The 17024-nt window shown below is 44.3% G+C and overlaps 2 protein-coding genes across 2 annotated transcripts; one reads left to right on the forward strand and one right to left on the reverse strand.

Annotated features, from left to right (window-relative positions):
• Positions 1–8225: 8225 nt before the first annotated feature.
• Positions 8226–11796, forward strand: LOC123110131 (ATP-dependent RNA helicase DEAH12, chloroplastic). The gene is made up of 4 exons (XM_044530579.1): positions 8226–8454; positions 8815–9590; positions 10145–10896; positions 11225–11796. The coding sequence occupies exons 2-4, from the start codon at positions 9165–9167 to the stop codon at positions 11622–11624; spliced, it is 1578 nt and encodes a 525-aa protein (XP_044386514.1). The 5' UTR covers positions 8226–8454; positions 8815–9164; the 3' UTR covers positions 11625–11796.
• Positions 11797–12283: 487 nt separating this feature from the next.
• Positions 12284–15699, reverse strand: LOC123110133 (protein FERTILITY RESTORER RF2, mitochondrial). Its single transcript, XM_044530582.1, has 5 exons — positions 15444–15699; positions 14752–14843; positions 13349–13422; positions 12856–12934; positions 12284–12738 (listed from the first exon to the last, which is right to left on the reverse strand). The coding sequence occupies exons 2-5, from the start codon at positions 14831–14833 to the stop codon at positions 12482–12484; spliced, it is 492 nt and encodes a 163-aa protein (XP_044386517.1). The 5' UTR covers positions 14834–14843; positions 15444–15699; the 3' UTR covers positions 12284–12481.
• Positions 15700–17024: the final 1325 nt, after the last annotated feature.

Below are 17024 nucleotides of genomic sequence, written 5' to 3' on the forward strand. Positions count from 1 at the left end.
TAAATGGTGACGGGGGTGCGATATAAAAAATGGATATTTTACCACATAATCTCAGTTTCTCCGTGTGAATAATGTATGGATATTTGAAAGGTGTCATTACTTCTTTTACTTGCATTACTTGGCAATGCTGGCTTTACTTAGCATACTCGTTTCCCTCTAAGGAACGGGCGGATTGACAACCATTGGATCCGGTTTTCTCCATGAATTATGTAATGATGAAGGTGTTGGCTAGATTCATCTTTATCTTGATATATAGTTCATTACAACAATTAAGTTCTTTATAAAGATGCCTGAAGGAAATACATTATTTATTTAAAGGAATGTTCAAGTGCTCATAGCGTCTGACAAAACAAAGGAGTACCAAGAACATAACAAATTGTTTTCCCATGAAAAAAATTGTTGGCGAATGAAAAAAAGTGCTATGGGGTTAGGAACATGATGATAGCTTTTGCGTTCTATTTCCCATGAGTTCTGTAAATAATTAATGTGATGACTAGCTGCAGTATAGTCTTAGCACAAAGAGCTTGGTAGAGTAATTTAACTCTAGTTTTTTAGACCCCTAAGAGCATCCACTGTGTGGTCGGAAGGCGGTCTACACACTATACATCAAAATTAAGTCAGAAATCCTTAGCATCAAACCAAGTATTTGGTTTGGCTCCAAGCGAATAGAGGAATAGACTGAAACTTGGAGTAATTTTAGCTCCTAAGGTTCGTCGACGCAAAACTAGGACGTCAATAACTCAAATTTTTTTTTTAGAAATTAGCTCCACTTATGCATCTCCATACACCAGAGTAAAATTATAATTTCACTAGGAGCCCATCCTTTTTTGCTTCGTATTGGTCCAACACTATAGATGGGCTAACAAATCCATCATTTTTAATGGCTGCCAAAGTTCTCATAGCTTTCGACTTACTAGAGTATCACCGAAATAGCCAGATATTTTTAACTATTTATCTGTGAAGGTACATATGATGCATCTCAATGCCTATCGATATCGCCCAAGGCTTTTATAAGGAGCAAGATTTCTGCCAAGCAAATAGTGAAGAGCATTGTTTGTTGAGTCCCTAAATGTTAGGAATATGCATAGATGCGAGCATAGGAGGCATGAGGAACTATTGATTTTGTTTGTTCGCCAACACTTGGACCTAATAGGTGTCAAAAAGAAATAAAAAATATATGAGCACAAGCCTACATGCCATGTTTATAACAAAGTCATGGACATGATGTCGGTTGTATAGAAATAAATACGCCGGTGAGGTGGTAAGGTAGTCTCAGAGTGTTGTATTCCTTAGTTTTACAGGGATAACACTGCAATGTGACTGCTCAAAAGAAACTTGTTGCTCGTTGGTGAATTTTTCTTACTCTGAATTTTGAGCAGCTTGAACTTATTGCCTTGAACAAATGTTCCTACTTTTTTCTAGATCTGGCAAATTTACACAAAATTGATAGTTATAGTACCTTCCCTTTAGGGCTTTCAGCTTTTAAACTACAATTTCATTGAGCAATTGATTCATTGTGCTATTGGGGAAAGCTTCTAATTCTTGTCACAACTATTGGATTTTATTTTTCATTAATGTGTTGTCTAGATGCATCTTCACCTTAGCACACAGGGCTCATAGAGTTTCATCGTAAAAACCTAAGACCATCCTTTGTGTGATCTAAAAAAGGTTCAAAGCAATGCTTGAACCTTTGATTGGTTATCTTGGCACACTCGAGATGTCAAAATTAAGATAGAAATCCTTAGCAACAAACCAAGTTTTTGTTGGGCTACAAGCGAATAGAAAATGGAAACAAAGGCTGCAAGTGATGAAATTTCAACTCCCAAGGTTTGCTAGGCTATAGTCAATGGTTAATAACTTGTTTCTAACATTGGGTATCTGCGCCACACTGGCTCAAGTCCATACACATGACTAAAATTGACATTCAATCAAGAGCCCCCCCCCCCCACCCACCCACCTTTCTTTGCTTTAAGTCAGTTCATAATTTGTTCAAAGGTTTGACAAAACTCCCTAGCCTCCGGCCCACTAGAGGACTAACCACACAATAAGATATTCTCTCTCTCTCTCTCTACTGACCTACCGGGGGACAAATGTCTTCATGTCAATGCCTACCATCTAGAACTTTGATAAGAAGCAAAGGCTCCCCCAACAAGTGGTGAATACCTTATTTCTCCTTTAAGTTTTTATCTTCAATTTATCTAACCACATTTTGTGCATCATTTCCATGCCAATGCACATTAGAGACATGAATCCAATAGACATAAGCATAGAAGGCACCATGAATCACCGACATAACATCATAGCCACACCATGCACAGCCTCCCTCAACTTCACGATGTGCCTCACCCTCCTACTCCACCATGGCGCCTTCCTACTCCATCGTCTTGACCGTTCTCCCATGATCTTGTCCGCTAGCACACCAGTGTACCCTTTCGCTCCACCAACCCCATACACCACACTGTTGAATCATCTCGGTAACCCTACAAGATTACCCAGACGGTCATGAAGCCTAGCACTAAGTCTTATTAGCTTGATGCCCCGAGCTTCGTTTAGGTGGGTGGACGCAGAAAAATCATGAGCGAGCCTACAGCCACCAAGCATAGCGTTGCATTACTCGCATCCATAGGGATAATCAAAGGTGAAATGAAAAATAAAATAAAATAGAAGCAAATTTTTCTAATCCTGCCTGCTCGACTTTGTGCACAATTGGTAGTTAAAGTCACTTCTCTCTAGGGATTTCAAATATTAAGCTAAACATTTTGAAGAGCGGTGTTTTGCTATTGGAGAAAGCTTCTAAATTTGGCCACGACTATTGGGTTTATTTTCTATGAATTTTGTAATGACTGATGTGTTGAGTAGGTGCATATTGATCTTGGCACGCAAAGTTCAGCGGAGCAATTTAACTCTTCGTAAAAAACCTAAGGCCATCCACGGTGTGGTCCGAAGCATTCAAAACACCGTTTGAATTGAATCCATACATCGGGGATATGAAAATTAAGTGGAGATCCTTAGCAGTGAACCAAGATTTTGGTTTGGCTCCAAGCAAAGAGAAAATGAAAGAAAGGATGAAAGTGACGATATTTCAACTCCCAAGGCTCAGTTAGGCCATACTCGATAGTTAATAACTCATTTCTTACACACTGGACCCGACTCATTCATCTCCATACACATGACTAAAATCATCATGGAATCTAGAGCCCCACCTATTTTGCTTCAAATCATTTCATCCTTTGCCCAAAGATTTGACAAAAGTTTCATAACCTCTAACCTATCAGAGGACAAACCAGTTAAGTAAGAGATTTGTAGATATTGACCTACCGGAGGACAAGGCTTCATGTTAGTGCCTACTATCCAAGGCTTTTATAAGGAACAAGCCCCCCGCCCTATGAAATAGCTTATTAACCATTTCACCTTTCTATCTTCAAATAGTCCAATCACATTTGGTGCACCATTTGTCGTGTCTATTCAGATTAGGGGTATAGATTGTATAGAAATAGGCATAGAAGGCACCAGCAATCACCAACATACCACCATAAACACAATATGCACTAAATGGATCAATTTCTCAGCGTGCCTTGCCCTCCTACTCCATCGTCTCGACTAATCTCCCCTCGCCTCCTCCAACGGCCTACCATTGTTCTTTTGCTATGGCAGCCCCGTGCGCCACACACCCATAACATCTCCGTAGTGGAACAATATTACCGATATTTTCGTGAAGCCCAAGACTAAATCACACTAATTGTATGCCTTTTAGCTTCCGTTAGCTGGATGAATGGAGAAAATAATATTGACAAGCTTACAAGATTCCTAGGATATAGCTGCATTTCTAACTTCCATAGAGACCACAGTGCAAATGTGGCTAATGAAAAGGGAAATGATAAAGAAAAAAGTAATTGAATCAATTAGTTCCACGCAGCTGTAGGAAACAAAATTATTAGGGTTCTTGCTTTAATATGAAGCATGCAATTGACTAATTGTGCTATCGAAGAAAGCTTCTAATTTGGTTATAACTATTGAGTTTTATTTTCCATTATTTTGTAGTCGTGAATGGGTTGGCTAGATGCATATTCTACTTTCCACAGAAGGCTCGGCGGAGTAATTTAACTCCTAGAAAAACCTAAGACCATCCATTGTGTGGTCTGAAAAGTGGTTCAAAACATCATTTAAACCCCATAGCAAAATTAAGGTCCAAATCACTAGCAACAAACCAACCTTTTGTTTTTCTCCAAGTGAATAGAAATGGAAACAAAGACTGAAAGTGACGAAATTTCAACTCCCAAGGTTAGCTAGGCTATACTCAACGACCAATGACTCATTTCTAATACTGGGTCTGGCCCCACTCACTCAGTTTCATACACATGACTATTGAATCTAAAGCCCCCACCTTTCTTTGCTTTAAGTCGATTCATAATTTGTTCAAAGGTTTGACAAAGCTCCCATAGCCTCCGACCCACCAGAGGACTAACCACATAACAAGAGATTTTTTTCCGCTGAACTACCAGAGGATAAATGACTCCACGTCAGTGCCTACAATCCAGGGCTTTTATAAGGAGCACCCCCTCCCCCGCACATACACACTAGTGGTGAATTGCTTATTTCTCATTTAACCATTTTATCTTTGAGTTGTCCAATCATATTTCATGTGTCGTTCGTTGTGCCTATGCACATTGGGGACATGAATCCGTTAGACATAGGCACAGAAGGCAACAGGAATCACAAACATGTCGTCATAGCTACACCATGCACCACCTCCATCGGTTTGACGCCGCGCCTCGCCCTCCTACTCCACCATGGCGCCCTCCCACTCCATCATCTCGACCATTCTCCTACCGCCTCATCCACTGGCACACTATTGCACCCTTTTGCTCCACCAACCCCGCACGCCACACTCTCAAACCATCTCGATGACCCGATAATACAATGTAGACGGTTGTAAAGCCTAGCACTACATCTTACTTGCTGTAGAGATTGAGTTTCCTTCAGTTGGGTGGATGGAGAGAAAAACATCGGTGAGCCTATTGGAGTCCTCCGATGGATAGAGCCACATTTCTCTCTTCCACAGGGACAACACTGCAAATGTAGCATATCAGAGAAGAAATGAGAAATAAAAATGAAAGCCATTATTTCCACGCGGCTGCAGCAGACGAAATTATTAGGGTTCTTGCTTTAACTGCACTCCACCACCCCCTCCCCATTCTCTCTCCCCTAGAATCAATTCTTCCTCCACTGCCTCATGGAAGCCATCGCGAAAAAAAAGCTTCGGCCTTTATCCCCATTGCCCGTCGTGGCCACTCCCTCTCGACGCCCCCCGATGATCCCGCACTCCAAGTGACCCCTCGCCTCCTTTGCCAAGTGATTCCACTCACTCCTCGTGCTCCCCTCCGAGCTGAAATCCGGAAGGCTGTTTGTTCTTCCTCGATTTCCGCGTGCCGGGAGTGAAATACGTGGTTCATCCCTGGCTTCCTCCTTACAAATTCTGCAGTTTTGTTCGGTGCGCGGAAAGGGGGGCGCATCCCCCTTGACGCCTGCGATTTTTTTGCCTACTCTGAATTGTGAACTACTGGATTTTGTTGCCTTGACCAAATGCTCCTACTTTTCTAGATCTGTCAGGCCGAGTTTTCGAGGAATCAAAAGTTGATCCGTTGCTCCACAATTTAACTGTGTGATGCATGCTCCAAAGAAAGATAGAGAGACATATGTATGTACATTTTGGGTTTTATTTGTTCGTCAATGGAGCTAGGAGTGGTTGTGATACCACGCCCAAACTGGCGCATTCATTCATGTGGCAACGCGGACACGTACATGACCATTTAGAGACGTGCATGGAATAGGGCCTCATTCCCATGGCTCAAGAGCCGCGGTGGGCCCTAAACTGCAACACTATTAACTTTTTTGCTTTCATTCATTCAGTCATCACAATCACTAATTAATCTGCAATCAATTCAGTCAACCAATTGCTACATCTACCCTAACTTTAAATATCAATCTAGATGATTTTCACATCGTATCTGCTCTGAATTCTGACAAGGGGTGTCGTGTCATGCTTTTTTCCTCGAGCAGAGACCAACTAAAATGGTGCGAGCGTGCAATAGAAAAATATAGAGATTTTACTACGTCGTCCAAATTTCTCCATCTATATTGCATATTGGAAAGGTGTCGCCAGGTTATTTTCCTTGCATTACTCGACGGTGTTGGCTCTACTTAGTGCACTCCTTTCTCTCTAAGTGACGAGCGGAATGACAACTATTGGATCTGGTTTCTCCATGAATTTTGTAATGATGAAGGTATTAGCTAGGTGCATCTTTGATCTTGATATATAGTTCATTACAACAATTTAGTTCTTTCTAAAGATGGCCAAAGGAAATACATAGTCTATTTAAAGGAATGTCCAAGTGCTCATAGCGCATGACCAAACAAAGGAGTTCCAAGAACATACAAGGGGTTTTCTCATGAGAATAATGGTGATAGATGCGGGCATAGGAGGCACCAGGAACTATCGATGTCGTTAGTTCACCAACACTTGGACCTGGTAGGTATCAAAAACAAATTAAAAATATATGAGCACATGCCTATATACCATGTTTATAACAAGATTAATTTGAACATGCTCCCTCTTACCCCCTCTTTTCACATGGGAGGTAAGAAGGTAAGAGTTAATCAGACCACTGCTTAATCAAATCAACAGCTCGGATCTATTATGTACTTTTACCTCTCATGTGAAAAGGAGAGGTAAGAGGGAGCATGCTAAAGTTGCGGACATCATGCCGGTTTTATAGAAATAACTACATTGGTGTGATGGTAAGGTAGTCCGGGTTGAAACCATATTCCTTAGTTTTATGGGGATAGCTTTGACTACTCAAAAGAAACTTGTTGCTCATTGGCGACTTTTTCTTAAAGTGAATTTTGAGCAATTTGAACTTGTTGCCTTGATTGAATGCTCCAACTTTGTTCTAGATCTGACAAGTTTACGCAAAATTGATATTTAGAATCCCTTCTCTCTAGGGCATTCAGCTTTAAAACTATATTTTTGTTGAGCATGCAATTGACTAATTGTGCTATCGGACAAAGGTTATGATTTGGTTATACTATTGAGTTTTATGTTCCATGATTTTGTTGTTGTGAATGGGTTGGCTAGATGCATATTCATCTTGTCACATAGGGCTTAGTGGAGCAATCTAACTCGTAGACAAACCTAGAACCATCCATCATGTGGTCTGAAAAATGGTTCAAAACACCGTTTAAACTAACTGTATACGCTAAGGATGTCAAAATTAAGCTCCAAATCTTTACCAACAAACCAAATTTTCCTCCAAGCGAATAGAAATGGGTACAAAGGCTGAAAGTAATGAAATTTCAACTCCCAAGGTTAGCTAGGCTTTATTCAACGGTCAATAACTCATTTCTAACACTAGGCATCCTGTCCTCACTCACTCACTTCCATACACATGACTAAACTTGGCACTGAATCTAGAGCCCCCGCCTTTCTTTGCTTCAAGACGGTTCATAATTTCTTCAAAAGGTTTGGCAGAGCTTCCATAGCCTCCGACCCACCAAAGGACTAACCACATAATAAGCGATTTTTTCTCTATTAATCTAACGGAGGATAAAGGAGTTTACATCAGTGTTTATCATCCAAGACTTTTATAAGAAGCAAAGGCTCCCTAGACAAGTAGTAAATAGTTTATTTCTCATTTCACCTTTCTATCCTCGAATTCTCCAATCACATTCTGTGCATCGTTCGTCATACCTATGCACATTAGGGGGCGTGAACCCGATAGACATAGGCATAGGAGGCACCAGGAATCACCCACATACCACCATAACTGCATCATGCACCGCATCCGTCGGCTCGACGTTGTGCCTCGCCCTCCGACTCCACCATGGCCCCTTCCTACTCCATCGCCTGGATCATTCTCCCACGTCCTCGTCTGCTGGCACACCATTGCACCCTTTTGCTCCACCAACCCCATACACCACACTCGTAAATCATCTTGATGACCCGGCAATATCGCCCGGACGGCCGTGAAGCTTGTCACTAAACCTTACTAATTAGGCCTCCCAAGCTTCGTTTAGCTCGGTAGACGCAGAGAACAACATGAGCGACTCTACACCAGCCCTCTGATGAACGGAGCCGCATTACTCGCATCCGTAGGGATCACACCGCAAATGTAGCCTCTCAAAGCTGAAATAAAAAAAAAGAAAATAATGAAATAGAAGGAAATCATTTCCAGCGGCCGCAGGAGACGGAATTATTAGGGTTCTTGCTTTAACTGCACTCCACCTCCCCTTCTATCCCTCTGCCCCCCAAGAATCAATTCTTCCTCCGCTGCCTCACGGAAGCCACCGCTGGCGGAAAAGCTCCCGTCTTTGTCCCCATTGCCCGCCGCGGCCACCCCCTCCCGGCGCCCCCGATGATCCCGCACTCCATGTGACCCCCGCATCCTCCTGTGCCAGGTAATTCCGCTCACTCCCCGTGCTCCCCTCCGAGCTGAAATCCGGAGGGCTGCTCGTTCGTTCTTCCTCGGTTGCCGCGCGCCGGGAGCGAAATCCGTGGTTCGTCCCCGGCCCCCTCCTTGCAAACTCCGCGGTTTTGCTCGGTGCACGGGAAAGGGGGTGCGCGTCCTGCGATTTTCTTTGCCCGCTCTGAATTTCGAGCTGCCGGAATTTCTTTCCTTGACGGAATGCCACAACTTTTCTAGATCTGACAGGCCGGGTTTCTGCGGAATCGACGGCCGATTCGTGGCATCTCTGTGGGGCTTTCAGCGATTCGTTGCGCGGAGCTTCTGTCTAATTCTGGTGATTTTTGTCTTGCAGATTCGGCGGCTGGAGCCCGTGGCGGGTGATTCTTGGGGCCGAATCATCGAGCGCCGCGTATGAGCAGCTGGAGATTTGTGGAGGGCTCCGACGTCTGGGTGAATTTGGTGGCGGTCCCGGCCAATTTCGCCATCGCCGCGGTGGAATTCGCGCTGTGGAGCTCCGCCTGGTGCTTCCTGGCCATCTTCTCCGTCAACTTCTGAGCCAGAATCTCGCGCTGTTTCTGATTCCCAGCCTTGTGGGGGTAGCCGTCGGAGCAGATTGGATGAGGATTGCTGTAACTGGGGCTGAAATGATTTTTTAGCTGATTTTTAAGAGGGGAGGTCATTTTGACTGGATTGGGTTTGAGGATGGAGGAGAGGCTGTATGATGCCGGCGACGGCTCCGCTGGCAATCCGAGCGCCGAGGACGTCGCCGCCAACTCGAGAGGCGACGACGACTTCAGGAGCTGCTGTGGGGACGAGGAGGAGTGGGAGGGCACGGAGGAGTCCTTCACGGCCGGCGTCTCCGAAGCGGAGCTCGACGAGACTTCAGTGCGGCTCTTCTTCAAGGGCGTGTCGAGCTCGGACACTGATGGGAAGAAGCTGTCCGGGATCGGCGTGGTGATGGAGCGGACACCTGGGGTGCCTCTTCATAGGGTGCAGAAGAAGCTGGATTTCTATGTGGATGAGCTGGTGGCTGAGCACTTGGCGCTCATGGATGGCCTGTTGGTGGCATTGCAGAAGGGCATACGCAAGATCTTCGCCTTCACTAATTCGGAGAAGCTATACTTCCAGGCAAGAGTTTCTGGTTTTTGCAGTAGATGTTCTATACTGGCTCATATCACTGGATACACTAAAGATATTAGTTTCAGTCAGCTCGCTGACTGATGATTTTTCAGTCAGACTTTGTGTTTGCCAAAATAAAAATAAAAAATCAACAGTCTCTTCAGTTTAATCAAATTGAGTGTTGCTGTTGCTTTCTTGAGGTGTATTCACAGGACGGTGCATTTCATCTTGGAAAATTCACAATCTTGACTGCTAAATCTGGATAACCATAAGCTAATTCTGACCTATTGGCCTCATGGCTGATTTATACAAAGCCGTAGTTGTTACAGAAAAATGTTGTTAGAATTAAAATAAGAGGAACAGAATGGTGAAATGTGAATATGCAGTGAGTGTGCATGCAGCGCCCTATTTAAGGTATTCCATGTAGAAGCTATAGAATACTTGCCAGTCTGATGTGCTTTTTTTCTCAATTAATTAACTTTCTTGTGTGAACTTCAGTGCTATAGAATTTTTGGATTAAGTCAACTGAACAAGTCTTTGTTTTCTTTATTTTTCTGTGGCAGATTGCAGAAGCTGAAATTCTTGAAGACCAGCTTTTGGTAGCTTTAGGACACAGGATTCTTGAACTGGTTGAGAAGTTGGAGGACTTTGATCTAATATTGCTTCCTAGCTTTGAACTTGAGAGGCCGTTGAAGTTGGCCAAAGAAGCAATAGGCATCGTGTATGTATCTCCCTATGAGGTTGCCACCTGCCCGCTATGCTGCGAGGAAAGACGAGGTTCTCATATGATCAAGGTGGGCTGTTCCCACAAATTTTGCTACAGTTGCTTGATTGTGTATGTCGAAGACAGGCTGCATGCCTCGAAGCTGCCTATTAGATGCCCACAGTTAAGGTGTAAATATCATATTTCTGCTGGCGAGTGTAAATCATTCCTTCCGGTTGGCAGCTACGAGTCCCTGGAGAGCGCTTTCGCGGTGGCTGGCAGCACCTATGACATGGAGGGGTTCTATTGCCCCTATCCAAACTGTTCGGTTTCGTTAGACCTCAGTCAGCACTTCTCTAGGGCAAGCTCGTCCAGTCAGTCGGATCTCAATTGCATCGAGTGCCCGGAATGCCACGGAGATATCTGTATCAACTGTGGAGTGCCTTGGCACATCATGATGGGGTGTGACGAGTACCAGAGCCTGCCTGTCGAGGAAAGAGGCGCAGGAGACTTATCTTTGCATCGGCTAGCACAAAACAATAGTTGGAGGCGTTGTCAGAGGTGCCGACGGATGATCGAACTCACGCAGGGCTGCTTCCACATGACTTGCTGGTATGCTTTGCATGTCTGTTCCCTGCATTTTCCAGATATTCGTAGCTTGAATTTGTCGTGTAGTAAAGCCTTCTCGTCGTTTCTTGTTAACCCTCAGATTCCCTGAGATGCATGAGATTTTGACAAAAGCTTAAAAATAGTGAATCTCTAGAACATTATTTAAAAAGGCTAGTAATTGATGGCCTGTGAACAGAATAATATTCCTACTTAGTGCAGACTACTGGGCAGTCTCTCATTTAGTATTGAAGATCCATTCATTCATTCATGTGTGCGTTTTCGTGCGATTCTTGTATCCAGGCTAATGAAGGCCCTTTGCCATTTTCTGCAGGTGTGGCCATGAGTTCTGCTACTCCTGTGGCGCCGAGTACAACAACGGCGTGCAGGCATGTCAATGCGTCTTCTGGGACGAAGACAACGCCGAGCCCTCGGCGGCGCAGTCCTGCCAGGCGTCTGAGATCTGGGCGTGGGACACGTTCGACTGCATGCCCACGGCAGCGGACGGCTACTCGGAGCAGGAGCGGGCGCAGCTGGCGCTCATCCAGCGGTTCCTGGCGGGGGGCTTCAGCCTGAGCGGCGACAACCACCACCTGAGCCAGCAGTCGTCGCCGCCCCGCTGCGCGGCGGACTCGTACATCGTCGACACCATGAAGGACCTCCACCAGCTGCCGTGGCTCGAGCGGTTCGTGTCGGTGATGAGCGACACCTACAACGACGACTACATCCAGTGAATGAAGAGTTTGAAACTTGAATCATAGATATAGCATTAGAAAGAAGATATGAATGGCGCATATACCGATGATCTCCCGTTCGGAATAATGTGTTCCCCTGACAAAAAAATCCACCCTGTCGAAAATTGGTTGACACAGGAAAAACAAAATGATACTTCCACCTTTGTTTGTTTTTTTGTTGTTGTTTGCTTGGCTGTCCCTCCATTATTCATTCTCTTTTGGTATGTTCTGCAACAGCAAAGAAGCTTGGTTACCTACCATTTTCCCTTTTCTGTTGGACAACATCATCAATCAATTATTAAGTGGAAGGTGCGTGGTCGGCCACTGAATTAGAAAAATCTTATCCTAATGCTTATATTTCATAGTTTGATGTGAAAAATAAGGCATAAAAGTAGGCAAAAGCAACCCCAACAAAACTAAAATAGGAACAAAATGTTCTCCTAATAATTATTTGACAATTTGATGTGAAAAATTAGGCATAGAAGTAGACAAAAGCAACCCCCACAAAACTAAAATAGGAACAAACAGGATTACAAGAATCCATCGCAATGCCAAACACAACCGTAAGAGGGAAGAAATAATGCGCACGATCTTCGATAGCCACTCGACGGTAATATCCAGACATGGAAATTCTTGTAGCAAAACATTGGTTGTGCATATATGGAATTTCTTCATATTTTGGCACAACAGCCAGATGGCATCAAGTTTAAGCATCTCACCACACACAATCCTATAAATAATTTTGAGCTTCGCATAGGCATGAATTTTCCAAGACAAGAATATGTAACATAACCAAAGCCAGTTAACTGACTGATGCACTTCTAGTAGCTAGAGACGCCTACTGCTACCAAGACTCATCATGACGATTGCCCTAGCATCCCACTGCTCGTGTCGTAGCCCGCATCATCATCATCTCCGGCGCGGTGCTTTCGAGCAAGCAGGTACTTCTCAAACTCCTTGAGGTAATCCAGGAGCAGCACGATGGTGAAGAGGAGGAACCCGCCAAAGTAGCTGCTGCCGCCGCCACCCCCTCCACCTCCGCCTCCTCCTTTGCCGAACCGGAACGGAGGGAACCCGCCGCTTCCATCGTCCAGCTTAGGTCCTTGAACCTTTCCTGAAACCAGAAGCAAAATTAAGCAATCCAAGTCGGGTGATTGTCCGCTCCGATGAGAACCAAGATTTCAATTTCATGCAGTGTGAGAACAGAACAGAACAGAAAAGAAAAAACCACCTTTGGGGTCAGATCGTTTGACAGTCGCGGTTGAAGATTTGCGCTGAACACTTTGGGTTTGAGCACTGCATTTTACACTCTGAAGCAAACAGAGTTGCCACAAGAACAAACAGTCAAATAAAGGATCTGATAGTGAAACAGGCCATGATCAATTTACCAAGCTGGCCCTTTCCCTTCTTCATTTGGACACATTCACAATTGAACGCAAGCATCATCGCGACCAGATATAGTACATTAGTATTTTATTGAGCACTAAAGTTACGAGGTAGAACCGAAGAAGTGTACAAGTTATGAAGCATGTCAAGCTCACGACCTGTTCTGCTCCCAACTTCCCATTTTGGACATGAAAATACAATAGATACTCCTAAATTCAATATCAACAATCTAATAAGAAATAATCAAATTTGAATGATAAACTCTCAACGTTGAACACTCAATTTTACATATAGGTTGATAAAAATAGACATGGATCCATTGAATATTTGTGACTTACCCTCAGTGTTGCTTTAGTAGAAACTTCCCGTTCAAATGAGATGCAGTTAACTTGAGTTCTCTGAAATTGTGAACCTACGCAAACCGTAACACTTCCATAAGCATCTTCAGATGACGCACATAGGGATAAGAAGAAATAAATACTACAAACATGCTAGGAAAAGCAGCATTCAGGAACCGTTCTCATGTGATTACGAAATTGTAATTGCTGAGACGGCAAATGGCGTGATGTCAAGATTTCAGTACTGGAATGGTTATACCAAGTTTCCTGAACATCACTAGGCTGTAAAGTTGTGAATGAGGCAATAAGAAGAATGATACACCCTCTGTTCCTAAATGTAAGACGTTTTGGCAGTTCAAACTTGAACTGCCAAAGCGTCTTACATTTAGAAACAGAGGTAGTAGTAAGGTGACACGGTACTGCAGAATAGCAGACCATGAAAAGCTTTCGAAATGTGGTAACCAAAGAATTTTTTCTGACAGAGGAGCGAAATCACCACCAATACAGGACAATGATTAAGGGAGACAGAAACATTGAAATCACTTCATGAAGTAGTGGTTTGAGAGTCATACACTGGTTTCAACTTTCAAAACAGCCTCAATATAATGGTCCCGAAACATCTGTAATTGTTTTCCATACCAGCACTAAAAAATTTGTGCTGCAGTCGAACAACTATTTTGAGTTGTTTTGATGATCACAAAATGTATCTGTGTGCATCATCTAAACAAGAACAAATCAAAAAGGAGTCCGGAGAGTGAACGTAGGAAACATCTATTGACCAAATCAAGTACGAACTCTGTACCGAAATACTTGTAGCTGGGGAGAACTAGTACAAGTTCCCCCAACTACAAGTATTTTGGTACAGAGGGAGTATAAGTGAACTCATTGTCAGCCCCGTACCATTTACAAAAGTAACTCAAGGTCAAGGCAGGCTACATCAAGAACTTTGCAAAGACAAGAAAAGGGTTAGTGTCCAGAAAACATAAACTTCACAGAAATAGTTCAATCCTTGATAGATTCAGGGACTTTTCCATGGTTACAAAAGATTGCAAAATTACCGCCATCATTTATGTTTATGCTTATAAGATTTCACACTGGATGACGATGAGCCAAGTCAAAACTTTTACACTAACAACATAAGCTGAACCCCCCAGAGTATGGAAAGTAACAAATGAGCTAAGCCTTTGTAAGGTGACACAAAGTTTCTTCAGTACAGGTCATATTTGTTTTGACCATTCGAACTGTATGGCTGGCATGTACATGTCTCATAAGATTCAGTGGCCATAATAATCGACTTAGAACTGAAAGAAGACGCCAAGCAACTTTCTCAAGATATGAGTATGCAATTGATGCATCACCATAGAGCGCATTAAACAACCTAAATTCTTAAAACAATTCATTACCTTGAATCCTCCTCGTTAGAAGACCATTGGGGACCACAGTTCCCGGCAACGATCCAGCGGCAAGCGTTGACATGGCCACCATGTTTCAAGACCTACAACGCCCAGCACACGAAAACACCGTTAGCCGGGTGTTCCGCGGACGAAGTAAGGCAGAGTTCATGTTCTGGCTCAACAAAACTGTAACCTAAACACAATAGAAACGGAAAATGGAGATCGCATAACAGAGGATTTGGTGGTGTGATGCTTATCAAATTTGTGTGGAGAAAATGATGATTTGCCACTCCAAACTCCGAAAGAATAATGGAGTACTCCCTCCGTTCCAAAATTCTTGTCTTAGATTTGTCTAAATACGGATGTATCAAGTCACATTTTAGTATTAGATACATCGGTGTCTAGAAAAATGTAAGACAAGAATTTTGGGACGGAGGGAGTACTACCAAAGAGGCCACGTTTTAGAACGCCATGGGGCATAAATGTGATGTCTTTTTCAACTCCGTCCGCCATGGGGCTATTTCCTCCGCATCAATCAATTTACGGAACTTATGACGTGTTGTTGAATCAAGAACCAGACCATGGACCAGAACAAGGCGCGCCACAATCACAATCACAATCGGTGCCGGCCAGAACAGAGCCCGGCAAAGAAAGAGTGGATGCCTCAAGGGGACGCCGGAGGGAGATCTGCTGCTGCGTACCTTTGAGAAGGCGGCCGGAGATACGAGGCGTCCGGTGCGGGTCCCCGCGGCTTCCGTGGGCGGCGGCGGCGCGCCGAACCCTGGCGGTGGCCGGAGATCGCTCCCTCGCCGCCGGAGAGGAGGAGGAGGATGGATTGCTTCGCTTGCGGTTGCGGACAAGCGACGGATCGGGCGAGAGAGACCCGGCCGCCGTCGTAGGTGGGCCCCACCTCGGCTACTCTTGGGCTTTTCCGGCCACAGCTGAGGCCCAACTACGAGTGGCGAGGTCCGAGAGCCCAGTAGGCTATCTTTTTTAACATGACCATATGCTTAGATTTCTAAGAACCAACCTGTGGTTGGATGGTTAGAGGACTGTGATATTCCCAGCCCACTAGGGTTCAAGAGCCCAGTAGGCTATCTTTTTTAACATGACCATATGCTTAGATTTCTAAGAACCAACCTGTGGTTGGATGGTTAGAGGACTGTGGTATTTCCAGCCCACTAGGGTTCAAGTCCTGGTGCTCGGCGATGCGCATTCAGTGGGAGGAGGTGTTCCCGTCGACGACGAGGTGTCTACGGCGACTTCATAAATTTCAAGATGATATGTCGGCTTAGTCTTTCAGAGATGCTCATAGGGGTAGGGTGTGCGTATGTCTTGCGTCTGTACTATGTTCAAAAAAAATATGCTTAGATTTTTCAAAAAGAGTTGCTCAAAAAAAAGATTTTTCAAAAAAAAACATGACTAGCTTAGGTTCTCTTGTTTTTCTTGCCAAAATGATCCAGATCTACGATTGAAGTTTACCGAAAGTACAAAGCATCTCAAACATAATAAAAATTACATCGAGATTAATTCCATGACCACCAAACAACCACTGCTGCTGCCAGAACGAGCCGTCGGCGCATCGTTGTCGCCGTTGATCCCCTACCGGAGCCGGCTTGACCTTGTCGATGGCAGCCGAGAAGTCCTCATGCACGCGCCCCTAAGAAAGCAACGCCCTGCAGCCGGAGTCGTCGTCGTTGAACCCTTGCATAGATCTGAAGCACCTGACACCAAATCTCACAACAATAGAAGAAACGCTCATCGGCCCAAGGAGATGGCATGAATCTACACCGGAGCTCGATGGACGAACTCAAGGAGGATCGGAGCCGGAAAACAAACGCGAAGAAGTAGCGTCGCCATACGGCCGAGCTCCGCGCCTGCGAGGGCTAAGAAAACCCTAACTAAACTACTAACCAGAGTGGAGGTACCGCGATTTTCTTCCCCGCCTCCGGTTGCCCAAGCGGCAGGCAGAGGGGAAGCAAATCCACAAGATTGTCAGTGAAGTCTAGAGGGAAGAGTTCGTCCTAGCTTCCTAGGGTTAGCGAATGAAAACGAGGGGCAACTCATGGAAACCTAATCTTGTTGGAGATCACATGTCATCTGTTTAGCACATGCTTAGGTTCCCTAAAAATGCATAAGCACGATTTGGTTCGACACCAAAATGCTTTAGTACAACTTCTCTATGTTGGAAAAGTTTAATTATAGAGAAAAATATTGACATTTACAATATTAAATTGGTATTATTAGATGCGTAGCATACATACGCTGCCTATAATTTCTTT

The sequence above is a fragment of the Triticum aestivum genome, chromosome 5B, assembly GCF_018294505.1.
Source record: "Triticum aestivum cultivar Chinese Spring chromosome 5B, IWGSC CS RefSeq v2.1, whole genome shotgun sequence".
Classification (NCBI taxonomy): domain Eukaryota; kingdom Viridiplantae; phylum Streptophyta; class Magnoliopsida; order Poales; family Poaceae; genus Triticum; species Triticum aestivum.